General features: G+C 43.6%; 1 protein-coding gene across 2 annotated transcripts in view; it reads left to right on the top strand.

Annotated features, from left to right (window-relative positions):
• Window positions 1-18493, top strand: part of asap3 (ArfGAP with SH3 domain, ankyrin repeat and PH domain 3) — a 74916-nt gene that overhangs the window by 2090 nt on the left and 54333 nt on the right. For both annotated transcript variants that reach the window (XM_083633589.1, XM_083633590.1), the window contains exon 2: window positions 8436-8508. In XM_083633589.1, coding sequence (XP_083489715.1) covers window positions 8436-8508 — 73 coding nt within the window. The remainder of the gene's footprint in view (window positions 1-8435; window positions 8509-18493) is intronic.

The raw sequence follows: 18493 nt of genomic DNA, 5'->3' as shown, positions 1-18493 counted from the left end.
ACGATTCTTGACTCCTCTATATTTTACATACTAACACATTAAGTGCCAGAGACGACCTAACTCGTCTTACATAATCCAGCGCTTAAGTGCCAAGGACGGACTAACTCGTCTTACATAAAGATTTTTTTTTTTTGACGGTGGGACATCAATCAACCCCTTTTACATCTTCGAGATAACTATTTGGAGCAAGAGCATGTGTGTAATCTATTTTACCGACCACTAAGTGGCGACAGAGACCGAGAGAAGCCACAGCCACGGGACCCAAAAGCAGCCGCCTCCCGCGGAAATGGCTTGGCGATTTTACAGTCAGAAGCCCGGACACACACACAGAACGGACAGAGATCTCTTCCCCCCAGAGCCGCGGAGCAACGCGCGAACACACACACACACACACACACACACACACACACACACACACACACACACACACACACCGCGGGAGCAAGCCATTCAAGGAAATGGCTTGGCGATTTTACAGTAATCCATTTCAGACTCGTCCCCGCACGCAGGCAAGCAGGCAGGCAGGCACGCAGACAGACAGGCAGGCAGCACAACGCGCTTCTGACACGCCCGCTGTTAGGAGGAAGGAGGAGAAGACACACGGAGGGAGGAGTTTGAATGAGAGGGGTGTTTCCTGTTGTTATGGAGGAAATTACTGTTCAAAACTATTGTTTAGAATGTCTGACGGTCTTACTGATGCCAAAAATGAATGGTTAAAGTGACTGTTTCACAAAAAGCCATTTATCTCTGAATAAATTTCCAGACGCTGAAACCATGCTGTACTCAACGGCTAATATCTACATAACTACTAACTCTGCAAACTAACTCTTTTAGACAGAGAAAGCACACATTCTATTAGTTATTTTTAGATGATTGGTGTTCATGAATTCTTAACAGAAAAGAATCCTCGGCTGTTCTAAAATGAGCCAGAATCGTCAAAAACACCCCTGGCACAACTTACCTACAGGAATGAAAACATGGCTGGCATTCAATGTGCTAACTGATGAAATTCTTTCCCCTCCAAATGTGGAAACGTTCAAATACAACCGCTCTGAGAGATGAGAGGTTTACGTTTAGCACTTTCCTGGCTAGAAACGGTGATTTCCTACTAGCCGATAGTAATTGATGTGACAGAGAGGAGAGGAGCTGCTTTCTAAAGAGAATCATGTCTGATGTATTTATGTTGGCCTAAATCTCCTTATTTATGGCCGTGATGACACACTGGAAAATACATCGCTGGAATAGCTGCTCTGGGGAGGGACGCACTGGAATCCTACACATGTGCACACACACACACGCACACACACACACACACACACACACACACACGCACACACACACACACACACACACACACACCTACACACACACACACACACACACACACACACACACACACACACACACACAGAGGATGCGTAGGTATTATGTTTGGTTTGCTCAGCAGGGACTGGCTGGATCAACTGTTAAGTTAATGTGTTGGCATGTGTGGGGCTTATGGTGGCAGACAGGGAGACAGAGGACACACGCACACACACACACACACACACACACACATACACACACACACATACACATACACATACACACACACACACACACACACACACACACACATACACACACACATACACATACACATACACACACACACACACACACACACACACACACACACATACACACACACATACACATACACATACACACACATACACATCCACACACACACACACACACACACACACACACACACACACACACACACACACACAGTGCTACTTGTTACTTATTACTGCTGATAAGATTGTTTAGATGAAAAGATACCGAGGGAGAGGACATGGTTTCGTTTACTATGTAGCCATTTTGGGGGAAGATGTTGCTAACTTGCTACCTTAAAGTCGAGGTGAACCCGTTCGTCACGTGCATCTGAGTCCGTTTCAGACTGAAAACAAATTGAGAGGCGGACCATATACGGTGTCGATGATTTGATTTGACAATTCTCCGGACTGGCTTTGGCATTGGCCAATCCTGGCGTGTTCCACCCCCAAATCGGGTGGGATTCAGCGTGTTGTCGTGCTACGCGAGTGGGATCCGCGGAGTACCAGGCACTGCAGGCAGCCAGGCTGCTTCGTGCGGAGCGAGCGGACAATCCGATGTATGGGTGCTGCCTGCCCGCCTGGAAACTCAGAGAGGCTGTCAGGCTCGGAGGCACGCGCCATTATCGTTATAAATGTAAATACTATTCCTGGAATGAGTGTTTTAATGAGCCAGTTACATTTCTTTGCATTCTTAGACATTATCGTTTTTGTTATTTGTTCATGTTTCTAACAATTGGCCAAGTTAGTAGTTGATTTATGGGATAGGAATTCTGCCAGATGACAGGCACTAGGCGCCATTTTCTCTTTCTTTTGGAAGAGAAAATTATCCTGAAATGAAGATTTGATTGACAGCTGCATGTAGTGATATGATTGGTTGAAACGGGGTAGAAATTTGATAGTACTAGGTGACGTCAGCAAACTGTACATTACTGTTCTCAATGAAATCTTGAAAAATGAACTTTTGATGTGAAAAAGTGTGGAAAACTAAAAAAAATTGACTTTTGTGATTTTGTTTGCATACATTATTAAATAGGTGCACTGCATACCCAGGTATTTGAACTAAAATAAAAGAAAAGTAATTTTTGGGTTCAGCAGCTCGACTTTAAGTTTACCGGTCCGTATTTTACCATGATTCGATTCTTATCTGACGTCTTTATAAGCAAAGTCCTTAAACCCCCCCGTCTTGGACGGCATGGTGGATCTGTGGTTAGCACTGTTGCCTCACAGCAAAAAGGTCGCGGGTTCGAACCCCCGGTCCGTCCCAGGTCCTTTCTGTGTGGAGTTTGCATGTTCTCCCCGTGTTCGTGTGGGTTTTCTCCGGGTGCTCCGGCTTCCTCCCACCACCTAAAGACATGTATGTTAGGGTTAATACTCCTGTCAGTGCCCCTGACCAAGGCACTGGCAAAAAGAACTGGAGTTGGTCCCCGGGCGCTGCACAGTGGCTGCCCACTGCTCCTAGTTCTAGGAAGCTTCCTAGTAGAGGATGGCTCAATTGCAGAGGATGAATTTCCCCATGGGGAGAAATAAAGGATCACTTAACACATTCACTGCCAGCCGTTTTTTTTTTTTTACTGTAGGTAGCTTCTGCCAGAGGGTTTTTTTGAGGATTCTGGCTCATTTTACAAGAGCCGAGGATTATTTTCTGCTTGGACTTTGTGAACACAAAGTTCACAAAAGTACTAATAGAATGTGTGCTTTCTCTGTCTAAAAGAGTTAGTTTGTAGAGTTAGTAGTTATGTAGATATTAGCCGTTGAGTACAGCATGGTTTCAGCGTCTGAGACTGAAAGCTGAGATAATCGCAGTTTTGTGAAATTCAATCAAACAGGCAGAACAGTCACTTTAACCATTTATTTTTGGCATCAGTGAGAGATCAGACATCTAAACAATATAGTTCTGAACGCCCTCTCCTTCAAACTCCTCCCTCCGTGGGCGTGTCTGGTGGCTTTCAGCAGCGTTTGTCACAAGCGAGTTTCTACTGCCTGTCTGAGCAGTGAGCAGCCTCCCTCCCTGGCGGCCCCCTCGTCGGCAAGTCTGGATGGGGCTCACTCGTTTCTTGGGTTTGAGAGCTTTGATGAAGCTTTGTGCGATTCTAGGCTTTATGCTGCGTGTTTCAAAGTGTGTTTTCCACCCAGTCTATTTTTGGAACCCCCCACCGTTGTGCGCCCGTGTGCACCAGCGTGAAAGCGTTTTCGCCTACAGTATGAGAATGAGGCTCGTTCGTTTCTGGGTTTTCGGTTGAGCTCAGCTGGAATGAAGCTGCGTGCGATTCTGCGTTTTCTGCTGGTGTTTCAAAGTGTGTTTCACCCATAATCTATTATGCAAATTTGCAATCCCCCACCGCCAGCTCCCAGCGCGATAATGCGCGAAAGCGAAAGCGTTTTCGCCAATCCATTTTACAGTATGAGAGAATGGTTTCCTCGCGCGTTCCCCTGCAGTTTTGGCTCGGGCTTTTTCTAGTCTGGAGAGCACTGTCGCCACTTAGTGGGTTGGTGGAATGGGTTGTACACATTCGGTGGCTCCAATATTTTTATAGGAGACGTGGGGGGCGTTGATCCACGTCCCACCGTCAATTTTTTTTTTTTTTTTTAAGACGAGATATCTCGTCATTGGCAGTCAACCGTTGGATTTTGTAAGACGAGATATCTCGTCAATGGCAGTGAACGTGTTAACTTAACTTCAGTCAGTTTAGTCATTTTTAAGAGGTTTCATGTGTAGCTGTGTTTTTCCCTGCTCTGCTACTTTAGCCAAAGTGTTGGCCACTGTATTTTGTTCGTGTTCACCGTGAATACGGGACCCGGAAGTCGTGTACACAACGTGCTAGAAGCCACCGAGGCTAACAATGTAGCTACCACACTAGCTAGCGAGCGGCTAACTACGTTAATGCAGGAAATGCAAAGGTAATAATGAGAGGAAACGAGATGAGACTGTTGAAGAATGTGCATCAGACAGATTATTATAAAATGACTATGAAAAGCTCTATACAGCTAAAATGTCGATATATTAACTTTCCATCAACGTCCGTGACATACCAGGTCGTGAACAGCACATGAGAGGGCCGTTCAAGTGGATTTATTTATGGTCGTATTCACGGTAAACACGAGGCCACTTGAAGGCAGCAACAGACAAATACAATATTTAATATGACAGTGAATACAATCTGCCGTTAGCTTGGCCGCTACGTCTGCTAACTAAGTGTTCTGGCCATTCGTTCTGGCTCAAAACGCCGCGATAGCCACTTTTAACCAGTTGGAGTTACGCTCTTTCCATATCTCTTCCATATGAGCCCAGCAGCTTTCATATCTGTTGGCTGGTTGTTGATTTTTATAACTATAAAATGTGGCTTCTGGATGAACATTTTGCGGAGATCGAGGCAGCCATACTGTTTCCGGTCTGTCCGGCTTGAAGGGAGACAGAGATCGTATTGAAGGCAGGAGCGAGGCTCTTATCTGTTTTGGACAACAGTGCTCCGGCCATGATGTTGCAGTGGAACAAGGTACAAGCCTTCTTACCAATAGACAAACTTTCGGCGCAAATGATTAGACTGGTGACGTAGTTTATTACGGCGCGCGCAGCTTTGCGTTTCCACCCGGGATGTACACAGGTGTAAAAGTGACTGGAGGGGGGCGTTAAGACGACTCAGTGTTTTAATCAACCTATAATGGCTTATGTTGTTTCAGCAGGAAGAATTCAGCTTCCAAATGTCAAACGTTCCAAAATGGTGGAGATCACATTTAGGAAATACAACTCTTTGTCAGGATCAGATATCATTTTGAGATTAAATATCAAGCTGCTGCTGCCAGCAAGCGCTTTCTCTGGAAAAACTCCCCCGTATGTACACTACACACACACACGTCACACACACACACACACTACACACACACACATCACACACACACACGCACGCACGCACGCACGCACGCACACACACACACACACACACACACACACACACACACACACACACACACACACACAGCAGGTGCACACACCCTTGCATGTGGGCACAGTCAGTAGGGCTGGGTTCAAAAAATCGATTCTCCGATTTTGAATCGATTTTTATTTTAATCCTCGATTATCGATTCATATGTCCAGAAATCGATTTTTTTTTATTACATTTTTTTTTTTTTAATAAACAGGCTAAAATATTATGCTGTGTGTGGTAGTTGAAACATAGTTTCAAGTTGACGTTTATTTATGTTTGTAGTTGAAACAAAAACATAAATACTGTAGGCTACACGAATGGAAATGTTTGATCATTAATATCTACTTTTAGAAATGAAATCACTGTGCATAAGTGTCTTTATTGACGGATGAAAAGGCTGTTGAAAAGGCTGTTATTTACCCTTTGTTACCACCTGGTGAGTAAATATATGTGTAACTAAAACCATTAAAATTGACAACAGGTCTGCAACTTTTTTCCCCCATGTATCTACTTGGCTGGTTGGGAACCCCTGTGTTACATAACTGGACAGTCATGTAATTCAGGGTACAGCTTAAAAAACACGTTTTGGTATCACTAACCAAATCAATATTGAAATTGATCGAATCGGAATCGAATCGAATCGAATCGAAATTACTCCCTGTTAATCCCTGTTACCCTCAGGGAGAAGATACAGGGTTCCAAAAGCACGCACAAATCGCTTGAGGAACAGTTTCTTGCCGCAGGCCACGAGACTCCTTAACATACACAAATAGTGTAGTAGCCGTACTGTACCACACTGTAGCTGCTACCATAACGTATGTCTAATGTTTAATTGTATGTTTAATAAGGAATATGCTATTTGCACCTGTATGTCAAATACGCCGAATTTAAAATGTTTAAGCTCGTCTAAAGTATGCACATGACATGTGCACCTATGTGCAGTGAATATGCCACTGTCTCTGACTTGTCTTATCACTATACTGCCTTATTGCTTGTTGTGGCTCTTGTTGTTTTTGCACTCATATGCCCTGTTATATTTGTACTATGTTGTAAACGGAGTCCACAGCACAAGAATTTCACACGTGATACTTGTACCATGGAGTGACAATAAAAATCTTGAATCTTGAATCTTGAATCTTGAATTAATCGATTCGCAACCTTGTGAATCGGAATCAAATCGATTCTTGAAATTTGAACCAATACCCAGCTCTAACAGTCAGGCTGGCTGGTGACTGGGGAGAGGAGAGCGTGCCGTGACGTGGCCTGGGTTTGTGTCACAATAGTGTCCCAGCAACACCGATGGGTGGAACAGCTTGCCTTGTCCAAATAAAAGGCTTGTGTGTGTGTGTGTGTGTGTGTGTGTGTGTGTGTGTGTGTGTGTGTGTGTGTGTGTGTGTGTGTGTGTGTGTGTGTGTGTGTGTGTGTGTGTGTGTGTGTGTGTGTGTGTGTGTGTGTGCACGCGTGTGTATTTATGTGTTTGTTTGTCTGTCTCGACCGATGGGTGGTTTGTCTGTCTGTGTGCACGGACGCGTGTCCACATTTGATTTCACAACCCGAGTCCAACAACAACCACAACCTGCCTCCTCAGCCTGCAGCAGCTCGTTTCTACCGTGTTGTTTATCCTCTGCTGCCAACCAACTGACCAAACAGTGGAAACTACAACTCCCATCTCCACTCCCCCACTAAATCACTTTCCCATGCATTGTCTGTAGTAGCCTTTTAATGAGTGAACTTACACTTTAGTAGGGAGTGGACTGGAGCGGGGTCTGTAAACACCATGCCACTAGCCAGGCAGGGTGTGTTTTCCGGCTACATTACTGGCCCGTTAAAGCTATTTCTGGTGCCATGTAGGAGGAGTGCCATGTGTGTTAGCTAGCTGGTGTAAAGAGAATCACGGTGGTTGTTTCAAAAAAACGTTGTTGGGTTTGGGGGATGCTCAAGCAAGCGTCCTGCATCTGTGCTCTGTTTGTTATGTCTGGCTTCAGAGTGAGACATGAAACCTGAAAAGTGACAGTCAGACAGTCACCTGGGCCTTTACATGACAGTGCAAGTCAGACAGGCTGTCTAGCTGCTGCTGACTCACCTGTTCAGCTTCATCACACAGCGTGAGAACATTTAGTGGAACTGTACATGCACACGCACACGCACACACACACACACACACACACACACACACACACACACACACACACACACACACACACACACACACACACACACACATCGGACATGTACTGTGAGAGAAGTAAACTGTAAACCAGTGGTTCTCAAAGTGGGGGTCCCAGGGGTCCTTGAGAGGGTTCCAGGGGGTCCCCAGCAAAAAGGGGAATCATTAATTTTGTATTCAAATTTCCATAAGTAACACAATGACAGAATGTATGTATGACTATTTTGGTCATAGTTTCATGTACTTTTCTGTAATAAAACATCTAAAAGCAAAAATGAGATGAGATGAGAGACCCTGGGACAAAACCTTATCAATGGGGGTCCGTGGTCTAATTTATGTCAATTTAGGGGTCCCTGATGTGAAAAAGTTGCTGTAAACATGACTGCATACATAGTAATGCTTACTTGTCTGCATATAGAGGACATGGACATGTGTATGTATGTGTCACTTACATTGCTGTATGTGTATGTATGCCCTATGTATGCACTAATTTTTCTATTTCTTCTTTTAAACTTTTTTGTACCTTACCTGTCGAGGGACTACGGATGGAAATTAGCTAAGGCTATAATCCGGCACATTTACATGCAAATGTTCATTAATGTTGCACTGTCCCTGAAATAAATAAATAAATAAATAAATAAATAAATGGAGGAGGGGGGGGCAGTTTAAATTCAAACACTTTGGAAAGACTCTGGATTTGAATTTCATATACCAATCAATGTGTGTCTTGTTATTGTATTTCAGAATCTGGAGAATGACCAGACAACTCTACAGAGGATGAAGAAGATGATCAAAGCCATACACACTTCTGGACTCGGTAAGTGTCCATGCATCACGCACACACACACACACACACACACACACACACACACACACACGAACACACACGAACACACACACGAACACACACACACACACACACACACGCACACGTCGTGCATGTCGAGTTACAGTACTTGTAGGCGAGTCGGTATAAAATGCGTTTTAATATTATCAGCACACGGCATGATGAAGGATGTGTCTATATCTCTAGAAGCAGAAAGCCTCAGCTCAGCTGCTGCTTTCTAAACAACTGTCCCACCAGCAGAACAGCTGTCATCTAAAGTCTAAAGTCCACTTTAGATGACATCATCAACTGTCCCACCAGCAGAACAGCTGTCATCTAAAGTCCACTTTAGATGACATCATCAAGTGTGGGCAGTGTTGTTTACGAGTGAGGCCCCTTGTTATATACCCAGGACGTGTGCGATGGAGGGTGACGCTGTTTACAACCGTGTGTGTGTGTGTGTGTGTGTGTGTGTGTGTGTGTGTGTGTGTTCGTGTGTGTGTGTGTGTGTGTGTGTGTGTGTGTGCGTGTGTGTGTGTGAGAGATGAAAGATGAGAATCCACAGAGTCCAGTGGTATATCTACAGCCACAACTCACTGAGCTAGCAGCCAAAGAACAACAAAAAAACACATCTGTATTCTGTACATGGCTCGATGGTGTGTGTGTGTGCGTGCGTGCGTGCACACACACACATGCGTGCCCGCGACATTTAATCTGAAATTTTAATGGCGACTAGTCTATAAGTAAGAAAACACTCGCACACACACTGAGCGCAATTGAATCTATATGGTTAAAGAGCATGATGCAGGTTAGACACCACTTTGCATTAATATGTGGGACTTTTATGTAGCAATTAGGATTCTCTTTTGTTTTTTTCACCCCACACTAGGGATGTCAATTTTCGGTTAATTTCACTTTCGATTAACCAACGCTAATAATCGATTAACCTATCGGTTAATTCATAATTTTTTAATATTATTATTATTATTATTATTATTATTATTATTATTATTATTATTATTATTATTATTTTTTTGTCTATTTACTCAATGAGCTCATGCCCAAACAAGGCGTGTCTATTTAGATGCTGAAATGTTAATGCTTTTTGTGTTAGAATTATGCCTTTATTTTTTGTTGGCTTTGCTGAAATTTATAAGTTTATTGCCACATTTTGATCAGGTAATCATTCCAAAATCATTCTGGCTCTTATATGGATGACAACGCCCCTGCTGCGGCGGGCACGGCTTCCTCGACCCGCGCCAGTCCAGGCTGGCTGGGGAGGTGTTGGCCCCGCGTTCCTTGGGGCATTCGAGCTGTTCCTGTCTGCGTTGGCCGGGGGACCGGACCACCCCTGGGGGTGCCTGTCCCGTGGACGGCGTGCAGGGCTGCCGCGGGTCATCCATATAAGAGCCAGAATGATTTTGGAATGATTACCTGATCAAAATGTGGCAATAAACTTATAAATTTCAGCAAAGCCAACAAAAAATAAAGGCATAATTCTAACACAAAAAGCATTAACATTTCAGCATCTAAATAGACACGCCTTGTTTGGGCATGAGCTCATTGAGTAAATAGACAAAAAATAAAAAATAAAATAATAATAATAATAATAATATTAACTGATAGACCGACAGCAATAACCGAACAACGACGTTAGCGACGGTTAATCGATTAACGGTTAACCGTTGACATCCCTACCCCACACACACATAGCTGCATCTAGACTGGTTTTTGTGAAGCATCTGGCACACGCACATAAAAACCCTCAAATCTAGCAATAACACCTGTGACGATTTTAATACTCAATAAACAATGCATGTGGATCATTATCTCTGTACGCCCAGCGTCTGTCCCGGTTTGTTCGTCCGTCGAGAGGCCGCTCGCTGCAGCTGCACCTCCACTCTGCAGCTGAAACTGCTCTCCTCCTGAGCTCCAGAGTGCCACTTGTCTCCGACGATAAAGTGATCCACCTGATACCATTGTGCAGATGGTTTACACCAGCTGAGATGGTCAGTCTGCTGTGCCTTGCTGTGGCTCTCCAAAATTATATTTGCAAATAGGCGTTATTTTGAAAAACCGATTGCATATTGGGGGTAAACTAGTTTTACTACTTAGGTACGTTTGACTACTGAAACTATAAAGTGCCATATTAACCATAGATAGACCCCAAACGAAACAGAAAGTAAACAGGTGCCTTTGGGGGGGAAATGGAGCTGAGTTTTCTTCTTCTCGCCTCAATGCCCAAATGCATTCTGGGCAGTGTCGATGGATGCTATTGGTTTTGGTGGTAAATTATCGTACAAATACGATAATTATCGTACATCTGGTGTTTTGGAAAGTTTTCTGCTGTACACATTGACTGTATATTATTATTATTATTATTATTACAGTAAGTACAGTAGCCTGAGTGAAGTCACAGGTGTTATCTGCTACAGATAGCTTTTTTTTTTTAAACATGTGCATTATAATGCCACCTTTTTCTCCATATTTCTGCCCTGGGGGCATGTTTTAATTTAGTTTTAGTTTTTTGGGGTATTTTCATAAGAATCTTCCTAACTGTAAATTCATTTTTACCTGCACCACGCTCTTTATATAAAAATATTGCGTGTATTTAAGAGCCATTTGAAACCATTAATTATGTTCGTCATAATCGCCAATATTCACAACATCTTGCGCTGTTTATGAACATTTCACATCAGAAACCATCAACAACTCACCCCAGCGCCGTGTATTCAGGCTCAATATAGTCCGTTTAACTTTCGGAAGCGTTCAACAAAGTTGAGTGGAAGCATCTGGTGCAGTCATTCATTGCCTATATGAGCTTTGTTATCTTGTGTTGCTAACGGGTTAGCTTGTCTGGCTAACGGGTTAGCAATGCCATAGCGTCCACATGTCCTTGCGTCCACATGCCTGTGCTGAATGTCGGTCGAGTGGTTAACGTTATGTGGCAGTTAGTTTTATCTGACACAGCCTACCTACTAGGGATGTTCATGATTAATCGCCATTAAGAATTTGATTAATCGATTGATTGATGTGCTATTGTTTTTTTGTTTTTTTTGCAGAAATGATTTAACACCACAAGGGTGAACTTTAACTTCCATCACGTATACAGAGGAATGACAGCTAATGCAAGACGTTTGGTTCGTAGATTTACTTGTTGAGTGAGTATAGGCCTAAAGACAGGTGTTAATAATTATTAACCCGCAAAAGCAGTTTCTTTTTTTAAATATAATGATTAATCCATTAATTGATCGTTGATATGACCAATTAATCGATTAAGGAAATTGATTCAAATTGGCATCCCTACTACATACAAGCATATTTTCATTCACTGGATCAAAATACTGCAAAAAATGCGCCGGTTTTATGAGATGCCATCTCCCTTCCTTCCGCTCCTTTCCACTACGTTACAGCCAACGCTGCTCCACTCCCACGAACACATGTCTGGTTTGTTTACATCCGGGCATCAGAGGAGGAGGGGCTACAGCAGTGGCGGGTAAAGACGCAACAACAACAACCCCCGCCTGCGTTTTTTATCATTATGATCATTTAACTTGTTGACCACAGGTCAACAAGTGCATGTTGAGTGAGAGTGTGTGTGTCATATAGGTCACCATCATTCGGCGTCATCCACAAGAAGCCAGCATATATTAGCTGTGAGTGTTCACCTCAGATATGTGCAGGGGGGGGGGGGAGAGGCGTTGCAGAACATATCCTGAAGTTGTTTTTCTCTGCTCGCTCACAAACCTGTTTCCCATTTCCAGACCTCAGCTCATAGTTGTGGAGAAAGCCTGAGTCAGAGCCGGCTGCCCAGAATGAGGCAACCAGAGACGTGTGGCTCACTCAGTAGTGCTGCTGTAGTAAGTGCAGTGCAGAGAGGAGCACAGAGACGTGTGGCTCACTCAGTAGTGCTGCTGTAGTAAGTGCAGTGCAGAGAGGAGCACAGAGACATCATGTTCCCTCGCTCTCCCTCCTCTTTGCCAGTTTCTTGCTCTGTTCCTAAGTAGAATCATATGGGTTAGTTCCAGTAACCCAGTTTCTTGCTCTGTTCCTAAGTAGAATCATATGGGTTAGTTCCAGTAACCCAGTTTCTTGCTCTGTTCCTAAGTAGAATCATATGGGTTAGTTCCAGTAACCCCTCCCCTCCCCCTCCTCTCCTGGACTCATTGTGTTGTTGAACCCCTTAATCAGTCCTGATGTTTTTCATCTGGCACTACACGAGTCTCTGTGACTCACCACACATTACAGACACGCCCACTCCTCCCCCACACTGGCCTGGTGGCCCATTTCTCTGTTAGCCACAAATACAGTAGATACTGTACATATATATAGTATATATACTGTACATATACTGTACATATATATTGTATATATACTATACATGTAGTGTATATATATAGTACATATATATTGTTATCTATATATATATATATATATATATATATACATTGTGTGTGTGTGTGTGTATATATATACTGTGCATATATATTGTATATATACTGTACATATATACATTGTGTGTGTGTGTGTATGTATATATATATATATATATATATATATATATATATATATATATATATATATATATATACACACTGTACATATATATACTGTACATATATACATTGTGTATGTATGTTTATATATACATATATAGTACATATATATATACTGTACATACCGGTATATACATTGTGTATGTATGTTTATATATACATATATAGTACATATATATATACTGTACATATATACATTGTGTATGTGTGTATATATATATATATATATATATATATATATATATATATATACTGTACATATATATATATACACACTGTACATATATTGTATATATACTGTACTACATATGCACACAAAACATATACTGTACATGGTTAGATATCCTCTTCTTTCACTCTATTCCCACTAACCCCTAAATGCTGCTTTTCTGTGAGGCCCTGCCAAGATGCTGTGTGTGTGTGTGTGCATGTCTGTGTGTGTGTCTGTGTGTGTGTACGTGTGTGTGTGTGTGTGTGTGTGTGTGTGTGTGTGTGTGTGTGTGTGTGTGTGTGTGTGTGTGTGTGTGTGTGTGTGTGTGTGTGTGTGTGTGTGTGTGCGTGCGTGCGTGTGTGTTGCTTCTGGCAGAGCGACAGAGCTGAGCTCCTCTTGTGGTATCTCGTAGTTAAAGGTCAGCCATAAGGTCTTCCTCTGACTCAGCTGTTTGTTGTTTGATAGATTGATGTTTGTTGTTGTAATAAGACTTTATTTATAACCAACATCATTTATCATCAAAACTCTGCTGTGTTGCATCAGTTGCTCCTCCCCCTACACTCTCTCTCTCTCTCTGTCTGTCTGTCTCTGTCTCTCTGTGTCTCTCTCTCTCTCTCTGTCTGTCTCTGTCTCTCTCTCTCTCTGTCTGTCTGTCTCTGTCTCTCTGTGTCTCTCTCTCTGTCTCTGTCTGTCTCTGTCTCTCGGTGTCTGTCTCTCTCTCTCTCTGTCTGTCTCTGTCTCTCTGTGTCTCTGTCTGTCTGTCTGTCTGTCTCTGTCTCTCTGTGTCTCTCTCTCTCTGTGTCTGTCTCTGTCTCTCTGTGTCTCTCTCTGTCTGTCTGTCTGTCTCTGTCTCTCTGTGTCTCTCTCTCTCTCTCTGTCTGTCTCTGTCTCTCCGTGTCTCTCTCTGTCTGTCTGTCTGTCTGTCTGTCTCTGTCTCTCTGTGTCTCTCTCTCTCTCTGTCTGTCTGTCTCTGTCTCTCTGTGTCTCTCTCTGTCTGTCTGTCTCTGTCTCTCTGTGTCTCTCTCTGTCTGTCTGTCTGTCTCTGTCTCTCTGTGTGTCTCTCTCTCTCTCTGTCTGTCTCTGTCTCTCTGTGTCTCTCTGTCTGTCTGTCTCTGTCTCTCTGTGTCTCTCTCTCTCTCTCTGTCTGTCTCTGTCTCTCTGTGTCTCTCTCTCTCTCTGTCTGTCTGTCTCTGTCTCTCTGTGTGTCTCTCTCTCTCTGTCTGTCTGTCTCTGTCTCTCTGTGTCTCTCTCTCTCTCTCTGTCTGTCTCTGTCTCTCTGTGTCTCTCTCTCCCCTAGTCTTCCTCTCCTCCATCCTGCAGTGTTTCCACACTCTTTCCCTCACTGTGCTGTTTTGACTGTGTTTTGGCCAGTCAGTACATTTGGGTCAGCCTGTCTCCCAGCTCCAGGCAGTGTACCTTAGCCTTGTATTTGTCTTGAAGCCCAAACCAGAGCAGATGAACCAACTGCTCTCATCTTGCTTCTTTCTGTTTAGTCTACTATGGGTACGTCTATGGCTTCGGTCCAGTCCAAATGCTCCTTCACTGGCTACTTCAAATGTGTCTGTCTTTCCCTTTTATGAGGACATTTGCCACAGTCGTTTCTGTACTAGAGGGGTCATTAAAGATTAGCCTTTTCTTTTACCAGCTAGGCAGTGTAAATACTAGGGATCGAGGACCGATCCACATTTTTTCACTTCCGATCCGATTCCGATACCTGAATTTGGATATCTGCCGATACCGATACCGATATTATGCCGATACCAATCTGTTTCTTGAATATACAGTATAGGCAAAGATTTGGCCAATTAAAGATTTTTTTTAACTATACCTTGCAAAAAGCAGACGAAATTAAGAAAATATACAAGGCAAAGAAGGATACTATTATACATGGGCAAATTACGGCCTGTGCGGCCCGCGCTGGAATTGCAAAAATAAATAAATAATAAAAAATAAAAATCCGATCCGATCTGTGAATGAGTGCCAATATCGGCACCCGATACCGATATTGGATCGGATCGGCCCCATCCCTAGTAAATACCAATATGTTGTGTACATGGAATATCCCCTGTAAACCATGTAGACCTGTGTATTGTGAGAGGAAACTTTGGGTTGTCAGAGATGTCTATCGGGCGTCCGGGTAGTGTAGCGGTAGATTTCCCTGCCTACCAACACGAGGGTCGCAGGTTCGCGCCCCCGTGTTACCTCCGGCTTAGCCGGGCGTCCATACAGGAACGATTGGCTGGTGTCTGCGGGTGGGAAGCTGGATTAAGGGTATATGTCCTGGTCGCTGGTGCTGCACTAGCGCCTCCTCTGGTCGGTCAGGGCGCCTGTTCGGGGCAGAAGGGAACTGGTGGGAATAGCGTGATACTCTCACGTCCGGCAGAGGGTGGAACAGCGACCGGGGCAGCAGGGGGGACAAAATTGGCCAAGTACAATTGGGGAGAAAATGGGGGAAATAATAATATTAATAATATTAATAATAATAATAATAATAATAGTAAGTGATGTCTATTGAATTGCCCATAGAGACACTGCGGAGCGCGTCATCATTCAGAAACCATGCCCAAATTGGGGGGAAACAAAAACTCCCCAATCTCCCTCCCCCCAATCCTGGCGTTCTCCTATGTCACGTGTTGCACACAAAGATCATATATATACGGAAGATGAACACTCCAACTTACTTCCTTGACAGCTAGATCCACATTTTTCTTGTCGCCAATGCTCAATGGCTTCCTTGTTTTGCTCGTTAGTACAAAAAAACTTTAATTGGTGATTTATTTATTTTATTTGTTGTCTGCACAGCCCACCACACAACAGCTTTTAGCTATGTTTACCGTAATTCAAGGAAAATTACGCTGGTCTATGGAAGTGAATGGAGAGCTTTCCCCCGTGATGGGCGTGGCCTATTTCATGCAGTGCATTGGCTCAGAAGGATGGCATGAATGGCATCCTAAGTCTAGAGATGATTTGATGTCCTTGTCTAAGCCTAGCAGTTACATAGCGGCAGGGGAGAACCCTCCTGTACACCAGAGTGGTGCCTCAGCCTATCAGTGTGGGTTCAAAACACTGGGAGGCGGGAGCCCACTAAGGTCATGACCCCGGGGGGAAAGTGACCTTAAAGGTCTAGAGGACCATCAGTCTCTCTAACTTAGCCTGTCTCCTAAGCCGTCATGCTTCACGTGGGGTGGGGGGATCTATACAGCATAGTATCGCAATATTTTGCGTTGCAATAATATCGTATCACACGGATGCGAAGTATCACGATATTTTATTATATCAATTGTCAGGTGCATGCAACATTTATGACAGGTTTTTATGACAGTGTTGGTCAGTCTGTCTGCTTGACGATTTTGCGACAAAAAAAATGAGTTGAGTGAGATGAACAGACTGGAAACATTATCTGGGATACAACAGATAACATTTTCCTTTGGGGACATCATTTGCAGTGGAAAAAAGGGGATAAATCGCAATATATCGCATACTAGCATATTAGTATTAAGTATTGTGAGAATATCGTATCGTGATATTAGATACACAGCACGTATTTTCCTTGCATGAACTTGCACTTTATTATACAACCTAAAAACATTGTAACTCACCCATATGGTGCGCTGGACGGTCTGCAGTAGAGATGCGCGCATGAGCTTTTATGCCACCCTAATCCTCATGTATACAGTACATAAACCATCCGCCCGCCATAAATCCACGCAAATTATTTCGTACTATTTATAGATCCGCGCCCGCCGTGCACCCGACATTTCACAACGCTATAAATGAGCGATTTGGGTAGATGAACTTACTGTTTCTGCTGCCGTCGGTGCGATCGCTGCAGTCCACTCCAAATAAACTTCCATGCTGTATTATAATCCAGTCCAGCACTTGCCCATGTAGCATAGTAGGCTAACTCTATAGCTTTAAGTTTAGATCAAGACGTTCCGGTGACATCATTGACCATATAAGGAGTGAGGCATATCCCATCAATGTTGACGCGTGGCTATATGTTTACCACTGCCATGGGTCCTTTGGGGGTCCTTGCGAACAATAGGTGGCTAACATGTGCCTGACGATTATTATTATTATTTCTTTGTGTGGACCGGGCTCGCGGGCCGGTACCAAATGCGTTGTGGCCCGGTACCGGTCAGCGGCCCGGTGGTTGGGGACCGCTGGTTTACAGCATGTGTGTGTACTCACGCTGTGTGTGTGTTGTTTACAGCATGTGTGTGTACTCACTCTATGTGTGTTGTTTACAGCATCTGTGTGTACTCACTCTGTCTATGTGTTGTTTACAGCATGTGTGTGTACTCACTCTGTGTTGTTTACAGCATGTGTGTGTACTCACTCTGTGTTGTTTACAGCATGTGTGTGTACTCACTCTGTGTTGTTTACAGCATGTGTGTGTACTCACTCTGTGTTGTCTACAGCATGTGTGTGTACTCACTCTGTGTTGTTTACATCATGTGTGTGTACTCACTCTGTGTTGTTTACATCATGTGTGTGTACTCACTCTGTGTGTGTTGTTTACAGCATGTGTGTGTACTCACTCTGTGTTGTTTACAGCATGTGTGTGTACTCACTCTGTGTTGTTTACAGCATGTGTGTGTACTCACTCTGTGTGTGTTGTTTACAGCATGTGTGTGTACTCACTCTGTGTGTGTTGTTTACAGCATGTGTGTGTACTCACTCTGTGTTGTTTACAGCATGTGTGTGTACTCACTCTGTGTGTGTTGTTTACAGCATGCGTGTGTACTCACTCTGTGTTGTTTACAGCATGTGTGTGTACTCTGTGTGTGTTGTTTACAGCATGTGTGTGTACTCACTCTGTGTTGTTTACAGCATGTGTGTGTACTCACTCTGTGTGTGTTGTTTACAGCATGTGTGTGTACTCACTCTGTGTTGTTTACAGCATGTGTGTGTACTCACTCTGTGTGTGTTGTTTACAGCATGTGTGTGTACTCACTCTGTGTGTGTTGTTTACAGCATGTGTGTGTACTCTGTGTTGTTTACAGCATGTGTGTGTACTCACTCTGTGTTGTTTACATCATGTGTGTGTACTCACTCTGTGTTGTTTACAGCATGTGTGTGTACTCACTCTGTGTGTGTTGTTTACAGCATGTGTGTGTACTCACTCTGTGCGTGTTGTTTACAGCATGTGTGTGTACTCACTCTGTGCGTGTTGTTTACAGCATGTGTGTGTACTCACTCTGTGTTG

The sequence above is a fragment of the Poromitra crassiceps genome, assembly GCF_964638095.1.
Source record: "Poromitra crassiceps genome assembly, chromosome: 3".
In the NCBI taxonomy this organism is placed as follows: domain Eukaryota; kingdom Metazoa; phylum Chordata; class Actinopteri; order Beryciformes; family Melamphaidae; genus Poromitra; species Poromitra crassiceps.
The sequence above is the reverse complement of the archived record's forward strand: the minus strand, read 5'-3'. Positions and strand labels throughout refer to the sequence as shown.